Source organism: Brugia malayi, assembly GCF_000002995.4.
Source record: "Brugia malayi strain FR3 genome assembly, contig: Bm_v4_ChrX_scaffold_001, whole genome shotgun sequence".
Lineage (NCBI taxonomy): Eukaryota > Metazoa > Nematoda > Chromadorea > Rhabditida > Onchocercidae > Brugia > Brugia malayi.
In genome coordinates this window covers 21,097,001-21,118,533 of record NW_025062479.1, presented here as the reverse complement: position 1 = coordinate 21,118,533, position 21,533 = coordinate 21,097,001, and the positions used below count along the sequence as shown (strand labels likewise).

Sequence of the window (21,533 nt, the reverse complement as noted above, 5' to 3'; positions counted from 1 at the left end):
TTGTTTAATCTTGATTAAATGATTACGACAGAAGATGGTGGATTTGTATTTTTCTAAGAAATTTTCTATGACTGTGCTATGGTATGTATGGTGATGACATTCATAGACATCTGTAGGAAAAGAAAAAATCAAAACTTTTAAATTTGCAAGTCTATTAAAAAAAAAAAAAGCTCTCTTGATAAACTGATCAGTTTACTGAATGTTGGTGGTGCATGTATGCATATGTGCATCTGTGTGTGTGTGTGTATGTATTATGTGTATGTGTATGTACGTGTATGAGAATTTAGTATCTATGCTTACTTATTATTATGATTAGATGAATTTGTCTCATTTTAAATGAATTTTTTTTCAATTGCAAATGTAGGTAGAGTCCTTCTAATTCTATCAATTAACAAATATTTAATCTAGGTCTAAAATGACAGTTTATTCAATGAATTTTATTAGAACTATCTTTATTTCATGTTGTATATATTATTTCTAAAGAAATCACATAATCATTTGTTCAAATGATCTCTCATTTATGCCATTCATTAATTCAAATAAGATTAATGAAATTAAGTAAAATAAATGAAATTTTAAAATGATTACTTCAAATAAATGAAACTTTTAAATTGATTTATCCTTTAAATAAAAAAAAAAAAAAAAAATCACGGAATAATCAATTTTATTCGGCGTAACTAATGATGATGCAGTAGTAATAATGATCATGATGACCTTGTTTTCCGCATCTTTTTGCTTCTTTTTTTTTCCTTTTATATGTTTATGTACATATATATGAATTTTAACATATGTATGCTTCCGAATGTTGTTTACGTAAACAAATGTTTAGACTTTGTAAACAATGACAATAATAATGACACAAGGACATTGGTGACCTTAGTTTATTGATATAAATTGATGACAGTATTGATAATAGTAAGGTATTGTCGAGAAAGAGTTGAGCTAGAGTGCACCACCATATATATATGTATTATATATATGTGCACGTACACACACACACATACACATACATTAACATTTATTATTAGAGTGGTTCATTTGAAGTAGTGTTGGTGCAGACTGTCCCCGTCATTTTGGCTGTTTCGTACCAGTCGTTGTCACCTGGTAGGTCTCCCATTCCGCTTGACCTTAGCGCATTTCATTTCTCTCTTTTCCTTCACTCTTCCTCCTCCAACACATTCCGTCTTTTCGGCTTTGCCTTTAAACAACGTCTACATGATACACGATTACTTTACATTCTTCCCATTTATATCAATTTTTATTAATTATTAATCATTAATTTATGCCAAATAATAGACAGTAAATAATTGCTACATTTAATAAGCTTTATTGTCTCATTATTGTTTTACCGTTATTGTCCCAATGTTTATTAATCCTACCAGATAAACATAATTAAAATTCGGTATGCAAAAAAAAAGAGAAAAAAATTTCTCAGCTAATTCTTCTTCTGCTCTAATTTGTTTACCTTCCTCTCTTTTTTGAGAATTTTGTTAAATTATTCCAAGCTTATCACTGAAAAGACATCAGTACAAGTAATAATATTAAATAAATAGATATCAATGCATCGGATAATCATATATCACTGGGATTTTAATATTTATAAATTAAAAGCTTTCATCTAATGAGAAGAGATTAAGTTAAGAAATATCATCTAATTTAAATCATGCTTATTTACCCGATATGTTAATATTTATTGCTAAATTTATAATTAATTTAGTTTTGTAAATTTGATGTTATTTTTAGTCAATCTCAAAATTTAGTTAGAGTTGAAAATTAGGGAGAAATGGGTAGGAAAAAAAATAATCTTGCAACAGTTATGATATTTTTTTCCTTTTTTTTTTGTGCTACATTAATATTATATTTCATTTCTCAATATTAATCTCTTTCTTCTATCTTTTTTCTCATTTTTTAACGTTTTATTGACGTGAAAAAGTTAAGTTGCATACGTTTATTGTATACGTTTATTCATCAAAAGTCATTTAACCTTTTTTTTTTTTTTTCATTTATCATCCTTAATATGATTGTAATAAATCGTTTATAATATTTGTTTGAAAATTATTTGAGCAAATGAAAAAATATCGCAGAAGTAAATTCACTTTTTTTTTTGTATTTTTCTTTTTTCTAGGGTAATACCAATTTAATAGGGGGTAAATTTATCTATTTTTGTTGGGCAAATGGATCTATGCCCATCAGATTGGTTTGATTCCAATCTATTAATAACAACACCAACAACAATCGATTTAACTCCAAATGGAAGTCGAAATAAGCGAAAACGTGAAACGACAAGTCGTATTGATGGCATTGATAATTTGGAACAACCAGAGGAACAATTCAATCAGGTGTTAAACAATTACTTCCATTTTTCAAATCCGACCAGTACCACATGGTTTCAGCAAGGTTTGCATCTGAATCGTTTTTTGTTTTTCATATCACAAATTTTTATTATATTTGCTAGAATTGCTATGATCAATAAATAGTTTTATTATGGATGAATTATTCATAGTAAATATTTAAATATTTCACAATATCAACATCTGAAATTCCAATTTTAACACAAAATAATTACTTGCATAACTAATAATCAAACAGTACTAATGTCCAAATTATGCACTTCTATTATTGTTTACTTTTTTTTATCATCTATTTTCTAATTGAATCGAAAAGCTTTGAAAAAAATCATTAATTATTTAAAAACACCAATCATTTTTCCATTATATGAGATAAATTTGATTTGAAATAAAAACAGAAGCAAAATTTTCACAAAATTAACACAGCAAGCTTTCTTTCCTTTTAAATCACCGATTAATCACAAAGTGAATTAATTATTGGATCACATTTCCTAATGATATCACAAAGACATATCATATACAAATTGTTTTGAATATAAACCGATTATACAAATTATTTTGAATTTACTCAAATCACTCATTACATTATCAGTAATAATCAAAAAATTTCCACATGATTTCTTTTTTTAATTCAATAATAACTGACTTCCTTAAACCATTGATCAAAATTAAAATAATTTTTCAATAAGTTTAAAAAATAAGTAAATGCATGAAGCATTTTTTTTTTAAAAAAACAGCAAGAATTTCCTTCACTAAGATTTCTAAATAATACATTACGCTAAAGAATATTCATTCAATCTTATCCCAAAACATTTTCAATTGTACTTTTTAGTAAAGCGCAATTGTTGTATTCTCATTGGAAGAGGAATCTTTTGACAAAATGATATCTTATCAAAATATAACTTGAAAGTCTATATAAATTACAAAAATACTCTAAAACTAAATGCAACTTTTTTTTTTGCAATTAAAAAGTAATTCTTTATTAAATTTCGAAACTGGATTTTTAATTTAAATTGAATTCTTCTCAAATATTTAATTTGAATCATTGACCTCTAACAATTTTCTGATGTACGCAAGAGGAACGATAGAATGTTGAAAATTCAATAGCGTGACGTATGACTTCCTTCCTTTTGTGAAAAGCAAAAAAAACTCAATCTTATCAATCATCTACAATTTAATGTTTATTTTGCTAATTTTCAAAAATTTTTTATTTTTTGGAAAAATAAATTTTTTAATTATGAGAGAAAAAAGGGAATACAAATTAATAAAATATTAGTAAAAATTAGTCAAATATTTCCCGCATGATAAAATTTAAATGATGGTAGTAGTATTATTTTGTTTATTTTTTGGTTCTTTATTGATCGGTGTCATAACATTTTTGAAAGCAAAAAATTTTTAATTTTAAATGAAGTAGCATGAAGAATGGAAATTTTCATTTGAAACCAAAGCTGCTAATTTGATTCACTTCAAATTGTTTTAGATTTTTTTACCCACTTTCAACTTTTTAACTTATTTCTTTGATGTAAAAATTTGAAAAGGTAATGAATAGATATCAATTAATACTTTTTCTTTCATCTTTTTCGTTGACATTTTATGCGATCTTTTTACTAATCTTTTATCTTTTTTGTTTGCTATTTTATTAAAGATTACTGCATTTATTGAAATTATTGACAATTAAAATACTGACCGTTGTCCATTAACTGTTATTCATTTAATCCAACTTTTTTCTCTTTGAAATTTTAATAGCTTATATTTATAAAACATGATTAACGATCGTATGCAGTAATAAATGTTGTCGCAAGTCTTTGTGACTATGATGCAACATTATTATCATTTTACATTATCATCTGTCAATAACACACTCTTTGTGACGACCTTCTGCATGAAATAAATAATTTCAACTTCTCATTTTAAAAAAGATAGCAAAATTATGTGTTAAATAAAGGATTTACTATTCATTCCACATCAATTTATCATTGCTTTTCTTGTTTGTTGAAAATTTTTAAGATTTTATTCATAAGTTCAAATTAGTTCAGAACAGCAAATGCTACCAACAACTGCACAACTTTTGCGACCAACTACCGATCGCTCACAGGAGTTTACAGTTTCAAATGATGAAGTTAGCAGGTAAAGATATTTTATAAATGATTTTTGTTTTTTTACAAATCTTTTCGTTAATATTTTGGCAATATTTTTTGTTCTAATTAATTTTAACTATCCAAATAGTTGAATTTAGTTATAATTTTTTTTTTCTGAATTTTTCTAATATCTCTATTTTACCACACAGTTTGAATTTTTCTGAATATTTGAAAATTAATTTACTCTAAGAGTTTTCGATTAATTATTATAAGATGAAAGGCATTAGTATGTTTTTCTGTGATTAAAATAGAAATTGTAATGAAGCAATTTCACATAAAATTTTATTTCAAATATTTTCTAGCACAACACCAAATATGACACTGTATGCCATACAAAAATCATCGACATCAATCAATCTAGGAATCACCACAAAGCACATTTGCGCAATATGCGGTGATCGAGCATCCGGGAAACACTATGGGGTGTACAGGTGGATGCACCTATCTACTCAATCTAAAATTTTTATAAAAAGGATCTTCTAAGTTTAAAAATTAAAATACTTTTCTCATTTTGTTTTAAATTACAACAGTATCACTTTTTATTAAAAGTCACTGTAATTAATTGAAATCAAAATTTTACTTTAGTTTTTAAAAATTTGCAAAAATGGCCTTTGCAATTTCGAAACTAAATTTGATTTATTTCAATGACATATCAATTTGATTAATGTATTATGACATTAAAAATGGAATGACATGATAGTGATGTATATTAAATTTAACAAGTAAAATTAAATTTTTCACCAATATTTGCACAAAGTTTCTTTTTTTTTACAAAAATTTCTTTTCTTCTTTTACAATTATCATTTCTTTTATAATTTGTTCAAATTTCAAAATCCTTTTGTAAATTGCAGTTGTGAAGGTTGTAAAGGATTTTTCAAGAGGACAGTACGTAAGGATCTTATCTATTTGTGCCGAGAAAATCGTAACTGTATCATCGATAAACGACAAAGGAACCGATGTCAATATTGTCGTTACCGCAAATGTCAAAGTATGGGAATGAAAAGAGAAGGTCATTTTCTATAGCATACTTCGTCATTCAATCTTTTCATTTCATTTTGGATTAAAATCCAATAATTGTTTATGGTTAAAAGGAAAAGAAATATATCTCCATTGTTTCAATTGGCCATTTTAAATTTCATTTTCCTCACTCTAAAAAAAGAAAAATTTGAAGGATGAATTAAATATTACAAGGTGGAAAAGATTATTTATAATATCCATCTTAACTTAATGTCTAACTTATTATCAGTGATATAGTGAAATTAAATTATTTTAATATTTGAGATTTAGCATATATATTTATTGATAATATTTAATTCAATTTAATCGTTTCACTCATTCATCGTTCCCATCATATGGTTTAGTGAAATGAGCAAGTTGACCAATTTAAAAATAAGAAAATACAGCTTTAAGTTCATTTTACTATTCCTAACTATTAGCACTTAGATTGAAGATTTAATTTTTAAATTCTTTATTTCTAAATAGAATTAAATAATAATTTACAACTATTTAATGTTAGTGTTATTAATTTTAGCCATCTTTTCTCTTTTTTTGTGTAACACTTTTAAATTTTATTAAATTTTAATATAGTTAATGAATTAATTTATTTTAATGAATAAAAACAAATAAAAACAATGCGTCCTTAATTAATGTAAATTTAAATGGAAGCAATGTATCAGTTATTAGATTCATTTACTGAAACAGCTATATGCATATTTTAAATTGATTAGAATACAAAGGGTGGAATAAATAAATAAATAAATAAACAAATAAATGTTTGTTTATAGCTGTTCAAGAGGAAAGACAAAGTTCAAGAACAGATCTAACAAAAGTACTAACCAGTGGTGGACAACGGCATATTACCACAAGTCAAATGGAAGCGGAAAGTACGAGTACTTATGGCGGTCTTGAGATTCAACTTGAAAGGATTGCTGCAGCTGAAGAAGCTTCAGAAGTACTTTTCAGTAACATTAAGGTATTTTCATTACTTCTTCCATTTCTTTTTTTTAAATTCAAGTAATATTTGAGTGAAAAAACAAGTTTCATCTAATAATTTTTTATTATGTTCTCATCTTACTTTTAATTAGTTATTTAATTTCAGTTAAGTACTTAATAATTCTTTGAAATTCAAATCTCAAAATAAATAGTACTGTAGCACTAATAATTCATCATTTATATATTTTACTGATAAAATAGATACGGATGATCCATCATTGTCTGGTAGCGCTCAATCCTTTTCAATACTTTCTTTTTAAATAAATGCCTTAAACAATTGCGCAAGTTGACTGAACTCTTGATTTTTGATCCTGCCTTCTTTTTCTTTCTATTTCTTTCAACTAATCTAAATTTAATTAAAAGTTATTTGAATACAAAAAAAATTTTTTTTTTTTTTTGCATTCGACTATCTAATTTAACTTTTTTCAAATAAATTAACGATGCAAATTAATTGTGTGCTTTATTAAAACTGTCAAAGCGCAGTTGTTTGTTTCATCATTTGTTAGTATACAGTTTCTGAGACAGTAGGACTATTTTTTAGAAAATTCGTTACAAATTAAATCAGTATAATTGTAGTCTCTTAAAAAAAAAAAATTGAATGAAAACAGTAATGAATTTGACCTTGCCTTGCCTTAAGTCATCATTATATATGACAAAATTTTAGCATCATTTTGGAGCGACACAATAATAGTAATAATAGCCTGTCTTCATTTGCATTTAGTTTTGGTCAACAAATAGACAACCAATTAATGTTTTACAATAATGGATCTTTTAAATTCTTATTTCAAAGAGATGGCATATTACAGAAAATAAACTGAAATCTTGATTTTTAACCTTTTTTTTTTCTTCTTCCTTTCTTCTTTTCAGACGATTTAAGAAAATCACAAGTGTGAAAAAAGTTTTAGTTATCTAATTTAACTAAATTATATTTTTAATTTACTGTATAACTAGAACTTTTTAACAGCGATAATATTTTCTGATATCATTAACAATCTATCAAAAGGTATTATAATTATAGATCGAATCAAGTGATGTTAATAGTTGTGAATCATTGGAATGGCAAATGATACGAATGGTTGAATGGGCTCTAATGCTACCATCATTTAATGAAATTTTAGTAGAAGATCAAGCTCGATTAATAAGATTTGGTTTGTTTTTTTTCAAATAAGTTATTGTCGAATTTTCAGAAGGCATACATCGTGACACATAAATATTGATAGGTTAGTGACACATATGATATATTTCAATAGATTAGCAATACTCTGATACGTATATTTCGATATGTCAATGAGTGATTGCATATAAAAAGCTTTTTTTGATCCTTCTTCTCATTCACAGTAAATTTTAGAAACAGTGTGAAATCTGACAACATAATGCTAATATAAACAATCTTATCATTTTGTGCAGGATATGAATAGATATTAATCTCTTGAAAATGACCACCTGCTGGATATATGTTAATATATGCCTCTGTTTTGTTATATGAAATGAATCAATTTTTTGAATCAAATTTCCTGCTTTGCACAATTAATAATGAAATGGAAGTGTGACAAATAGAGTTACTACCATTGATGTATGTGGTCAATGCTGTTCAGCAATTACCAGAATGATCTTAATGTTACTAACAAAATTTTTAACACTTTAAAATTTAGCCATTGATTTAATGATTTTTTCAGGATGGCATGAATTAATTCTTGCCGATATAGCTTATCGTTCTACAATAAATAAATTATTACTGTGGCCGGAACGTGTAATGGAACGAAATGATGCGGAGATTCTTGGCTGCCGGATCATTTTCGATCGAATCATCAATGAGCTTACAATTCGCATGAAAGATTTAAATGTGGATCGAATGGAAATTGCCGCATTACGCTGCGCTATTCTTTATAATCCAAGTAAGTTATTGCGAAAAACAAGAGTAAAATATTACAAAAGTAATCAAACAGTTCAATTTTTTTTTTTTTGAATTTTAACGGACATAAATTAACAAAACACTACTAAATAATGAATGTTAAAAAAAAAATTTGTGTTATATGAAGTTAGCAAAATTTGAATCTTTTTTAAATAGGTGTTAGTGGATTGCAAAATGTCTCAGTGATAGAATCATTACGCGACAAAGTGATGGTATGTTTGGAGGATTACTGTCGACAACATCATCCAACACAAACTCAACGCTTTGCTAAGTTATTATTACGCATGCCAGCATTACGATCTCTTAGCTTGCATTGTGCTGAAAATGATAGTTTTATTATTGCTGCACCTACTATCCAGGTAATTTCTTCAAAATATCAATCTACCTGACCAGGTCTATAATAACTGTATACATACATGCATATATATTTCCATGTAGATAGAAGAATTAATATTAGTCGAGCAACACCAACTGAAATATGCCAATTATTGTTTTGAATATATTTCGAAAAGATTTAGATCTTTTTTAATCGACAAATTATTAGTCGTCAAAATGAAGTATTTAATTTAGTGATTTCTAACGATTATATTTGAATTTAAGCAAAAATTCAAACTTCATATATATTGTAAGCAAGCGCAAGTTTAAAAGTGTTAGCAAATGTTTCTCTTCAACTGAAATGGATAACAAGTTCTAGTAAAATATTATCATTCATTTGTAATAGGATTGAATTCATTATTTACTATATTTCAGGATCTTATTAGAGTATTAATTCAACGCCAAAATTTATCCGTGCAAAGAAATCTGTGATATATTTTCTGTCTTTAATTTTACATATTTTAGGCCAAAGATTAATTTGTTTTTTTTTTTTCTTTTCTTTCCCTTGCAATAAGAAACCAATGCATTCCATTACCTGCTTCATGTGCTTTCACCATTTCATACCAAATGTATTCTTCATTTATCATTAGCAGCAATGGTTAAGTTCCACTTCATCTCTTGTCTAAATTACAACAAACGAAGAATTCTTTCGTTTCACAGTGACTTTCCTGTAAAGTTGGATTGATAGAGGTGATAATGCTATTAAAAATCTTTTAGAAATATTCGGAGGAAAGAATGCCAATGAAGCCTTAAATAACAGCTTCTAATTTATGATCAAGTTAGTATTTATCAAAGTTCCGTTGCTGCTTAGTAGTCCTTTTTTTTTTTGAATAATATTTTCCTTCAAGCTTATCGTTGTCATAAAATCAAAAATAATTCAATTATTTTAACTATAAGTGTCTTTCCAACATTGGAAATGCCCTTATCAGATAAGAAACTTTCGAAATTTTACAAAAATTTCAAAACATATTTTGAAATCCCAACTAAACAAGTAGATGTAAATAAACACTTCGCAGCTATCCTGAAATTTCCGTATTAACGAAGCAAAATCGTGCAGTGTGTGGTACAATTAAAGTGCTATGAAATTTTTATTTATAAAATCATTCAAAGCATAACTTTGTTGTCTGGTATAAGAATGGAATTATAAAAATTACGGACGCTGTACATATTTGTGTTTTTTTTTTTTTTTTTTTCTGTTTTAAAACTAATTTTCAATTTCTCGAACAAATAAAATCCAGAAATATTTCAGAATTCTTTAAATTTCATTCATAACGATTTCCTGAACAAATCAACGAAAATTTTCAAAAGATTTATAGTATATTTTTCTCAGCTATTTCAAGCTATTCTAAGTTTCTATTTATCAGCAAATCACAACCAGTCAATTTAAGACTTACTGCCAAATACTGGACTAAACTTATTCTGAACATATTTGTTCCCATCTTTTCCTCCTTTTATTATTCATCATCAATGTTTATTTCCTGATATGTATTTAAGAATGATAGATTCTAAAGTGAGAATGTTGTAATTTCGATCGATGTGATCTAACATTCACCTCATGTAAGCTGATATGATAATTGCAAAAGAGGACAGTGATAGAAATATCAGAGACGAATCTATCGATGCACATACTATTAAATGATATATAAAAATATTTGAATTCAAAAAAATGTAAGGCATGAACAGAGTCAAAAAAAAAAAATTAAGAGGAAAAAGAACTTGTAGCGTAAACAACGAAAGATTGGTGAGGTAACAACCTATTGCATAATAAGAAGCTGTTTTGTTCCCGATGAATTCATCGCATTAGTGATCGCTGTTTTCCACTCTTCAAGCTTTAATTTATTGATTTTCGGTGGATGGAGTTTTCCATGCTTTATTAAATCCTGTAGTTCTTCAAACATTGCTTCACGATCCTGAAAATCAGTGAAACACAAATTAGAAAATAATCACTCAGCAAGCTTGATTCAATGTAAGATTTAATCTCAGAATTACAGAAAATTACCAGTAATATTGAGAAAATAGAAATTTCTAAATTTTATGTAATTTATGATAGAAATGCATATAGCTTTGCAGAATATCATTGCAAATTTTTTGCTAAAACACTAAGACCATAAGTTTACCCCTTGAATCTTGAAGGATATCCTTACAAGTGAACAACAAAAGGAGTTATAATATTAGTAATGTCTATCAGTAATTCGAGGTTCTAATCAGTAATACATGCATTTCAATTTTTATTTAGTTGATGAATAAATGAAAATCAAATCCACAGTTCCATTCAAATTTCATTCGAACAAAGTTAACTTTCTGAATGAATTCCAAATGCATTTTCTAATAAGCTCCAACATTATGCATCTGATCAGCAAAATAAAAGTTAAAAAAAAAAAAAAAAAACATTTCAATTAAGTTTTAAAAAACAAAAAGTGATATTCTCTTACCAAATGCATTTGTATCAAATAGAGGTTATAAAAAGTCAAAGTCCTATTACGGAATTTGCAGATGAAGTAATGCATAGTGAGAAATGAATTAGCATTTTTAAACTAATGATAATTCCGACAGTATAAGTCTAGGCAATGATATAAGGAAAAAAGATTCGTAGAATTGAAAATATGTAAAGGAAAAAATAAATATGGAAATTAGGATATGAAAAAAAAAAACGAACCTTTTTGTTGCCTTGAGTTGTGTACCACTGAGAAATCCAAAAACCCACCAATTTGATATCTTTAAATATTAATGATCCAGTTGGGACCTAAAATCAATATTAATTTTTCGCAGAAGAAACAAGAAATTATCAACAATTTTATTTTAATCATTAATTAAATTAATGGAAACTGTAGAAAATCTCATGCCTCAACTGGTTTCTTGCTCATTCCACCATAAGTAATCATTACTCCCTTATTGGAAAGGCAAGTTGATAACAACATCGCACTACGACCACCGACACAATTCAGCGCCAACTGAGCGTTTTTAGCCTGAAAGCTAACAAATATGAAAATATAACAAATATAGATTAAATTAAATTATAACTAAATCAAATTTAGAAGCCATAAAACTTCCTAACAAAATTTCGATAAGGCGGATTGTTTAGGAACTAGAAGTGTGGATGAACAAAATAAGACCTGCGAAGTCCTATATCTAGTTCATGAAAGTGCAGCTGAGTTATAGGAGCAAGAAAGTACGAGGAATCTGTCATAGCACTGAGTACTTTAGTAAATCTAAAAAGGATTTAAAGCTTAGCTGCTGATAATTAGAAAAAATTTGATAATTTGTAATTATACCAAAAAATTTTTTAAAAACTAATATTAAGTTTGGCAGTATCTCAAATCCGTATTCATCACAAGCGGCATATAAGCTAATTAAAATGCTGGATGCAATTAAACCTCACTGAGTTGGAAGTGGAATTAGCTTTTAGAGAAATAATTTTTTAATTCTAGCTAAATATAACAGAGAAATATTTATTCTACAAAAAAACCTTTTACACTTTTATAACTTAAAACATTTTATTGTAAATATGATTCTAAATTCTTGTAGGAATTCCAGTGACTAAAATAGGATGAAATAATACTCACTTTATTCATCGATTCTTTTTTCATTTCCTCTTCCGTGAACACTTCATCGGCACCAATTTCTTTCAATTCTCGGACAAGTACATCAAGATTTTCACGATTACGTACAATATTTACAGTTCGGATATTCCATAATTTGCACAACTAGATTCAATACAAATAAAAAGGACTCATAAAAGCATAAAAAGAACACAAGGTTTATCAGCAAATATTTTTTCTTGCAAATATAAATCATAAGATACCGTCTTCGATACATAAACCAAACTGTTAGAATAAGAATTTCACCTCTATAACACAACGACCGACACTCGAATTTGCACCATTTTGTACAACCAAATCACCGGCTTTTAAATTAACAAAGTCCTTCAGCATTCTGTAGGCTGTCGGCGGATTAACCTAAAAATCAATTATAACCTTTTTTTAAATCGACAACTACTGAATTCAAGTATAACATCTGAAGACGTATTAATATCTACCATAGATGCTCATCCACAAGAAGAATCTATAAAAATCATTAATAATAAACCGAAAAAGAAAAAATACGACACATCAATTGAATTAAAATCCAAAATATCTCACAAATATCACAAGGGAAAAAAAAAAACAACCTGAAGTGTAGCCGCTGAATCAAACGGCAAATCTTTAGCAATTTTAAAAACATCCTTTTCGTAGTGATTTCCGAGTGTCCTCCAACTACCAGCACTCGAAATACCTGGTAGAACCCAATCGCCGACACGCAAAGTCGTCACCCCACTTCCAATCTAGTGTGAACAAAAATCAGAAAAAATGCATCTTGTTACAAATTTAAAATCCAAGAAGAAGGATAATGAAATCACCTCTTCAACTTCACCAAAACCTTCCATTCCACCAACAGCAGGTAATGGTGGCTTTCGTGGATAAACTCCTTGCAGTTGATTTATATCCGCTGGATTGATCGGTGCACCCATCCAACGTACTCGTACCTCATCAGCACCAACTTTCCCTATTTCTTTCGTTACTAAGTTCAATACCTGCAAAAACAAACTCATGATTTCATTTTTGGAAGTAAAAATTCTCTTCTATAATGACATAAGTTTTGCTTTCATGAATTTCATTTAAAATAACCAAATACTTTTTTCAGAAATAATCTCTCTGCTAAGCTCATATTCATTGTGAATCAAACATGACGTGTGTAATGGTACTACAAATTTCTCAGTAATATAATAACATAATCAAATTCAGTGTTTGAAGGGACAAATAATTTCATTAGTTTAAACTTAAATAATTGAAAAACAAAGAAATATAACGCAAAAGAATCCTTACATCTGGTGGATGCCCATATTTTTCATATATTAACTGTTTTGATGAAAGAGATCGCTTGCAACATTTCTGGCATAATCGAACATCCATTAATGTCATTGATGACCGGAACATTTTAATCGAGAAGTTTCTTATAAACTATAAAATATTAGAAATTTCACTTTTTGACTCAAAACTATGCTTATTTCCTAAATTTCAATGCAGTAGTACGCTAAATTTCATACTAATCCTGAAGAATTATGAAATGAGAAACAAAACTACTGATAGATGAATGAAAAAGTTCCATGAAGAAAAAGTTAATGATGGCAAATAGCTAGATTTAAAATTATGGTAATAAATAATCATTTTCAATTTAACAACAGAAATTAGCGATTTTAGATATTACATAACTTCTAAAAACTATTTTTCAGCAACCTGTGAGTTCCAGCAAAATGTCACAAAATAAGGAAAATACATAACATGAAAAAACAAGAGAAGAAACTGGTTCTCAAATGGAAAAAATATGAATGTTACAAATGATTGATTCATGGCTCAGTTGATCTGATGACATTCTCGAATGACAACATCAACCACCACCATTACCACTACCATTATCATAGCTCAAAATATCAGAAATTGCGCAAAACAATATTCCCTGTCCAGCTGCCTTTGCGTCTTTTTCAATTATTATCAATGTTTGTTGTCTCTTCGCCACAACACTATCCCCTCCCCAAGCTATCTCCGCTTTTCTTCCAATTCTTATCAATCTTTGCTGTCTCTTCGCCAACAACACTATTTCCTTTTTTCATCCTACTCGTTGAATATTGATTTAAACAATCAAACTGTACGCCACCACAATCACGCTACATGCACCAAATAAAGAGATAGTTAACTGTAAGAAAATGTAGCGTAACGTACGTCATTGAGCTGAGTTCCATCCCGATTACAAAATTTCATTACAACTGAAGGTTTCATCATAAAATGAGATAATGCTTCAGATGGAAGAATTTTATTCCCGCGGTATCATGGAATGAAATCAATCAATTTATTATCACAAGGAAATTTCTCCATTTGCTATTTCATTTCCAGTCATTATATTCGCAACATTAAAGAATTGATTATCCGTTGGTAAATTATTGATAATGATATATGTTGGAGTGTAAGTGCGATATATTTTTAATATACATTTATTGGTCAAAATCATTTTAAAAATGATAAATTGATAAACGAATATATCTTAAAAAAGTTTCAAATAATTTAGGAAAATATTAAAAGTCTATATTGATTTTTACATATTTCTTATAGTTAACTATCTCTTTATTTTATGCATGTAACGTGATCGCTGTGATGTACAGTTTGATTGTTTAAATCAAGACTGAACGAATGAAAAGATGAACTGAAAGGAAATAGTGTTGTTGGGTGAAGAGGTTGCAAAGATTGATAAGAACTGGGAGAAATGCAGATAAATTATTACTAAGGATGAACGTTAATTGATTATATAATTATTAATTGTTAGTAGAATTTTCAGTTTAACTATGCTACTACGTTAACATTAATCATTTTTATCATCAAATACGTGAAAAAAAAAAAAAAAAAAAGAATATCTAATTTCTTACGACAATTTTTTCAGATTTTTTCCATTTTCAGGGATATTCCGAATTTTTTATTTTTGGTAAATAATTTCGCTATTTTCACCAAATGATTTTATAGGCCAAATTAGAATTTATTTGCCTTTGTTGTACATAATTTTTGATATTTGTTTATGAATGAGGACAATGATTGATTTTTCAGAGCCAAGTAAACAGCAATGAAATTTCATTATTTTATCAGCTAAATTATTTTATCTTTTTTTGTCAAGCCTAGCGATAAATTTAATCTATAGAATGTTGTGTTTAATCAAATTTAGTTTTGCGGTATCGTAATACTACCTATGATTAAATGGAGCTACTCTATATGATTAAATATAATTATTTTATTAAAGGAAATACCTAAAATAATTTGCCTTGTATGAAATTATATGTTCAGCTAATTCTATCATGCAGAACACTACAAATTTAGATTTGTTTTAGTGGAAAGGAAAGAAGGAAAGGTAAATCTGAAATTGTAAAAAAAAAAAGAAAAAATACATAAAATATTGTAAAGAATAAATATTTGCTAGACATTATCGCTTGTCACAAAGTGAACTCGTGATAAGTTGTTGAGTTATTTTAAAGAATTGCTATAAAAATCAAATGATCGATAATAATGTAAATGAATTTTTATTTACTTCAAAAAGCAAAGTTCAAAACAGCGTGTCAATATTGAAAAAAAAAGATAAGTTAACTAATACCTACATGAGCATCACTAATATGTATTATGTATTATAGTCTACAAAATGACAATTATACAAGGAATAAAATCTTTGAAATAGAAGCTCGATGAAATTCTTTTCTAAAATTCTTTAAAAAGTATAGTTTAATCTTTAAATAATATAATTAATGAATTTTCCCACTTACTATGAATAACACTAATAGTTGTAATAGTGATATATTAATGGTAATAGTAGTAACAGTAAATAATTTTTAATACAATTACATCCATCTTTAAATTCCAATATGAATAGTGGTATTAAAATTTTCGTTTTTGCGAATCTTTGAAAGTTTTTGAAAACATTCATAATTTATAGGAGTTTGCATCAATTGTATGTTGGAAAGTAATAATAGCTAATAATTATGGATAATGGTAATCATAATAATGACAATAACAATAATAATAATAATAATAATAATGAATGAGGTGTGGAAAATGTAAACATGAAACTGGAAGATATGAAGAATATGAACCGCAATTATTGGATGTGCTGCGCGTAACTATGAATGTTTGCAAAAAAAAGTTTAATTATCAAAATTATCAACTTTGGCCAATAATATTTTAAAATTGTTATTGAGATGACACAATATATAATTAGATTTAAGGATGGATATTAAAAGTAAAGTATAAATATGGTAAAATAGTGAGACAGTACGGAATGTGAAAAATGTGTAATAGTGTGTAACTAGGAAAGGCTTACTCAGACTGCAAAATGTCTGCAAGATTTTTTTGCAATCGTATGTTGCGCATGTCCATGCATGCAATGCAGATAATTGCGATAATAGATTAATCCTCTTTGTTACGTAAAAAAAAATGCTTTAGAAATTTCGCACTATTCATACTTAAAAACTTCTAATTAAATCTGTACGTTGATATCGTCTTGTAAACAGAAAAATATACCATCTACAAATAAAAATTTATAAAAGTTTCAAACAAAAAAAAAAAAGAAAAAAAGTAGTAAAAACTAAAACTGGAAGTATTATTTTTGTAACGAAAACATAAGAAGAAAGTTATGAACAAATTCCAACATTTCACCAAAAAATAAAAGAAAAAGAACTTCAAATAAAATATATTTTAAAAAAGTAAACAATAATTTTGCTATACATCCTTTTAATTTTTCTAATTTTAACAATTTACAATTTTTTTTAAAAAATTAAAACAGTTTAAAATTGTTTTCTCAGGAATACAGAAATATTTTTAAAAGTAAAATTTAGAGGAATTCGATAACTTCGTTCTTGACGGAATGATGGCAATGTTTTAGAGAAAACAAAAATCCAAATTGATCATTTGGGAAAATTAAACTAAGAAATAAAATTAAGATTTAGAATAAAATCTTAAAATTGTGACAACTCTTACATTAAAGGATTTGAAGTTTTTTCTCTTATTTTTTAAAAGTTATCAGTGATAACAAAAAATTAAATCTGCAGAAAGATAAGTACTTCATACTACAAAGATTAGTAGACGTCTGTTTAAACATGCAAACAATACCATAACTGATTAACCGTAAGTAAGTATTGATAATACGCTCAAGTTATTAATAGTTATTTAGAGCATTAAGCAGAATTGATGTGCACTTCCGGTTCCGGTTCTTTTGTGAATACAACCTTTCGAGACTCATGAACTGATCCATCCGGATCACCGCTATTATTATCCTTCATATATCGTTGCTTACGACTTATTACGGTTTTTACACTGTGCGGTCCAAGCCTTAGATTGTGTTTTGAGGCAATCTAAAATATAAAACCGAGAGAGGAAATACTACAAATAGGCATTAAAATTAAATTAGTCAAATCATGAATGATGAAAGATACTTCAATTTACATATATTACTAATATAAAAATAAATTGCAATAATTTTCAGTCGTTTTTTTTTATGACTAAATTTCAACTAGAATATAAAATAATTTTTTTTTTTTAATTACTAATTTATATGATACTCTTAATAACTCATAAAATGCATAGGATCAAATCAAAATCAGCCCCAAAAGGCATAATAAGCCGATGCTATGTGTTCCTTATCATTGATTTAATTGAAATCTGATTAGCTTACTCATTGACATATGATTAACTTACTCGTTCGAAGACGGTTGGTTCATCGTGTTTGGAAATAAAGAAGAAATTGAGGATGAAGAATGAAATTAGCAGTATAGTGATAGCGAATAGTGATATTACAGCTACCGGTCCAAAATAATCGTAAAACTCGAATTCTTGCTTTAAAGATACCATCTGGAATTGAATTTCAATAAGAAATTTAAAGCTGTACGAAAAAATATTACTAATATAATTAAGCATTTGTTGATTATTATTAAATAGTGGCGTGATTGCAACCGGTTATATTCACATAAGTAATTTAGATATTAATTAAAAATTAGAGATAAATGGAAAAAAAAAAAAAAAAAAAAAAAAAACTATGTATTCTGATGAGAAATTAAAAAACCATATTAGTTATTCAAAGTGCAAAATTGGATCAAAACTGAATGCTAATTGAATGATTGATACCGTTTCTATGCCCATAAATAAGAATGCGATAGTTTCGAAACTTATATAAATTAGAAAAAAAATCAGTGATGGACAACGATATATTTAAAATGATAATAAATAGCACTGATTATTAACTTATACTAGCACTTCATCACAATCCCTTTTTTTTCTTCCATTTCAAAATTCCGATGCAACAAATTAACCATAAGTAGTACCTGATATGATAATAATCAACAAGTTAATTTGATAACAAGCTAAAATTAACAATTTTCCTAACTAATTTACGATAAATTATTGTTGTGAGAAAATTCATCAGAACTAATAAAACAAATCGATAAATGTACAATCGATGACCTATATTAAACAAACATATATGATATCATATCATATCATATCATCATTCATTCATTCATTCCCTTTCTTTGTCTCTCTCTCTCTCTTTCTTCTCCATTCAAGAATGGAGCTTTCTTTATCATCAATCTTAGAAGTTTCATATTCATGTTGTGAATTTCTGAAAATGTTAAATTAATTGTTAATACTTTTACAAAACAATATTTACTAAATCTAGTTCATGTATTATATATATTAGTTAATTAGCATAATTTAATAGTCAAGAATTTAACGGTCATATTTTGAGAAGAAAATTAAGTTTATACCTTTAAATTGATAGAACAACTCAATTCTTTTCACGCTACTTGAGTTCGCTTATATTGGGCATATAAGAAATTTAATTTAAAAAAGAATTACTAAAAGAGAGGGAGACAACTTTATCAAAATTGAAGTTTAAGAAATATGCAAAAAAATCTTATTTAAACCTTCTAAACTACAATAATAAAATAGTGCTAATCAAGAGATTAAAAAATGGAAGATGCTTCGAAATTCGGGACAGAATACAACTAACGATTATGCGGTTGTTTAATTACTCCATTAATTTGCATGTTTGTCAGTAAATTGATATACGATTAATTAAACAGGTAAAAAGAATTAAGCATCATAATCATATATAAAATAATCAATAGATAAAATTGAAATTCAAAATTATGAAAAAGACTTTTTTTTTTGTATTTTGGGTTTTTAGAAAGAAATATAACTTATTCATCCTTTTATAGCAAAAAAAAAAAAAAAAAAAAAGGACAAAATCCTTCTTCAGAGGCTAGTGCACTTGGTGCTAATGCATCCAAGAATGTAAATGGGGAACGATCTGAGAATAGCATAAATAAAATAGTAACTCCGTCAATTGCGCCATAATTTTAACTTAATTCAAGCAATAACTACTGCGCATTTCAAAAATCAACGTAAGCATGAATTAATATTTCTCGTTTTAATTCTTCTACCTGACTATTTATTTCATTAAACATTTACAAATTATAAACCATTCATTTTAACAACAATAAACTTTGACTTTTTTTTTCCTTTTAGGACAATTTCACTTTCTAAACAAAAAGCGAAACTGAAAAATATTTCGTTTTTACCATTCTTTTTCACTGAACTAAAACTGAATAATCTTTCATGTCAACCATTAGAACCAAATGTGAGTAAATTTAAGATTCTTACTAATTCAATCTACTCTCTCTCTCTCTCTCCTTTATATGTTTTTCTCTCTTCCTTTCTCTCTTGTTTTCACTATCTACTTTCTCAAGATTTTTGATAGATTATTGAAAAAAGATGAAAATTAGACGCAAAAATGTAAATAAGAAAAGAGAAGAGAGAAGAAAGAAGAAGCATTATTAGTAGCAATAAGCAACTTCACTATTTATCAAAATTTTGTTATATTCAAAGAAGCGAAGAGTTTAAGGGATCTAAAAGGAAAAGAGTAGATAAGAGGGAAAAAAACTTTAACAAGATTATTGGCCGAAATGATGAACAGAAATAGGCTTATCACAATTTATTTAAATTACCAAGTTTTCTCTTCCTCACCTCTTCACATCTCCATGTTTTGCAAACATTTTATCGAAATAAAACAAATTCAACATGCGATATTTTAATCTCTCTACTGAACACATAATCTTATGATATCTTATAAATTTATAAAATGCAAAATATAAGAATGGCGTGCTGACCTGAATTTAATCTTGATAGAAAATTAATTGCATATTCTCTACAAATTACATTTGTTCTTCTGGAATGTAATTTGAGATAGACATGTAACCAACTTCAGATCAAAATAATTCTTCAAATCCTAAAATTATGTCAACTGATATTACTAATTTAAAAATAAATTTTAAGAAAGCACAAAGTGAAGTGATATTCGTATGAGTATAATTCTATGATATGGGATATATTGATAATCAGTTGAGCAATTTTCGATGTTTTATAGTCGTGTGAATAAGAAGTTGCTAATCGCAACATTTAATTAATTAAATTTTAAAAAATTTGAAATGATCAGAAAGACCAAAGATTATACGGTTCACCGATCAAAGATTAGAAAAAGTTTTGTTAATATATTTAACAAGAATGATTTCAAATCAAGATGTGGTACTATACGATAATCTAACTGCTTAAATTCTAAAATTATATCAACTGATATCACCAAAAAAATCAGTGGCTAACACAATGACTAACATAATACAGCATTTAAAAATAGCATTTTGAAGTATGTCTCAAAGGATTTTTTGCATGATAACTTATTCATTTCTTGTAAATACAAACTAAAAAGGTCATCAGTGTCATGGAACATACACTGTGGCGCAAATGTCAAAGTGAAAAAGACGAGCATAACGTTTTAAATTAAAATCGATCGTTGACATTATGCTAATAAATGCGGCATTATATTTGCATTCCGCTGATAGGAATCAAATTTAATTAATTAGTGACAAATGAGCGCAAAAGTAGCACATCATTTGCAAATACTCCATGAAATTTTTTTTTGTTTCCTAAAACATATTTTTATTATATAAGCATAGCAAAATGATTTGCTTTTACAAATTTGTGCTTCACAACTGAAGGTAAATGTCACTTAGGATTAATTTGAAAGAATGAAATGAGCCATAATTTTAAGTAAAACGTAAAGCTGCAATACGCTAACAATTTTCATAATGCATAGAAAATGTTAGAAATAAATGGAAAATATTTTATATTTCAGTCAGTGAACAAAAGCTTT

General features: G+C 27.2%; 3 protein-coding genes across 3 annotated transcripts; 1 reads left to right on the top strand and 2 right to left on the bottom strand.

The window, feature by feature from the left end:
- Nucleotides 1-2,174: 2,174 nt before the first annotated feature.
- On the top strand, nt 2,175-9,197 carry Bma-rxr-1 (nuclear receptor RXR, putative; the record flags this gene model as incomplete). Its single annotated transcript, XM_043075616.1, has 9 exons — nt 2,175-2,397; nt 4,385-4,475; nt 4,789-4,917; nt 5,338-5,495; nt 6,271-6,458; nt 7,497-7,626; nt 8,155-8,373; nt 8,547-8,749; nt 9,141-9,197. 9 exons carry the CDS (start codon nt 2,175-2,177, stop codon nt 9,195-9,197), a joined length of 1,398 nt encoding a protein of 465 aa, XP_042931550.1.
- Nucleotides 9,198-10,519: 1,322 nt separating this feature from the next.
- On the bottom strand, nt 10,520-13,738 carry Bm13654 (oxidoreductase, zinc-binding dehydrogenase family protein; the record flags this gene model as incomplete). The annotated part of the gene is made up of 8 exons (XM_001897779.2): nt 10,520-10,675; nt 11,422-11,508; nt 11,615-11,731; nt 12,329-12,469; nt 12,611-12,721; nt 12,934-13,086; nt 13,162-13,335; nt 13,628-13,738. 8 exons carry the CDS (start codon nt 13,736-13,738, stop codon nt 10,520-10,522), a joined length of 1,050 nt encoding a protein of 349 aa, XP_001897814.2.
- A 3,767-nt stretch (nt 13,739-17,505) lies between these two features.
- On the bottom strand, nt 17,506-18,178 carry Bm9418 (Uncharacterized protein; the record flags this gene model as incomplete). Its single annotated transcript, XM_001902250.2, has 2 exons — nt 17,506-17,682; nt 18,026-18,178. The coding sequence occupies 2 exons, from the start codon at nt 18,176-18,178 to the stop codon at nt 17,506-17,508; spliced, it is 330 nt and encodes a 109-aa protein (XP_001902285.2).
- Nucleotides 18,179-21,533: the final 3,355 nt, after the last annotated feature.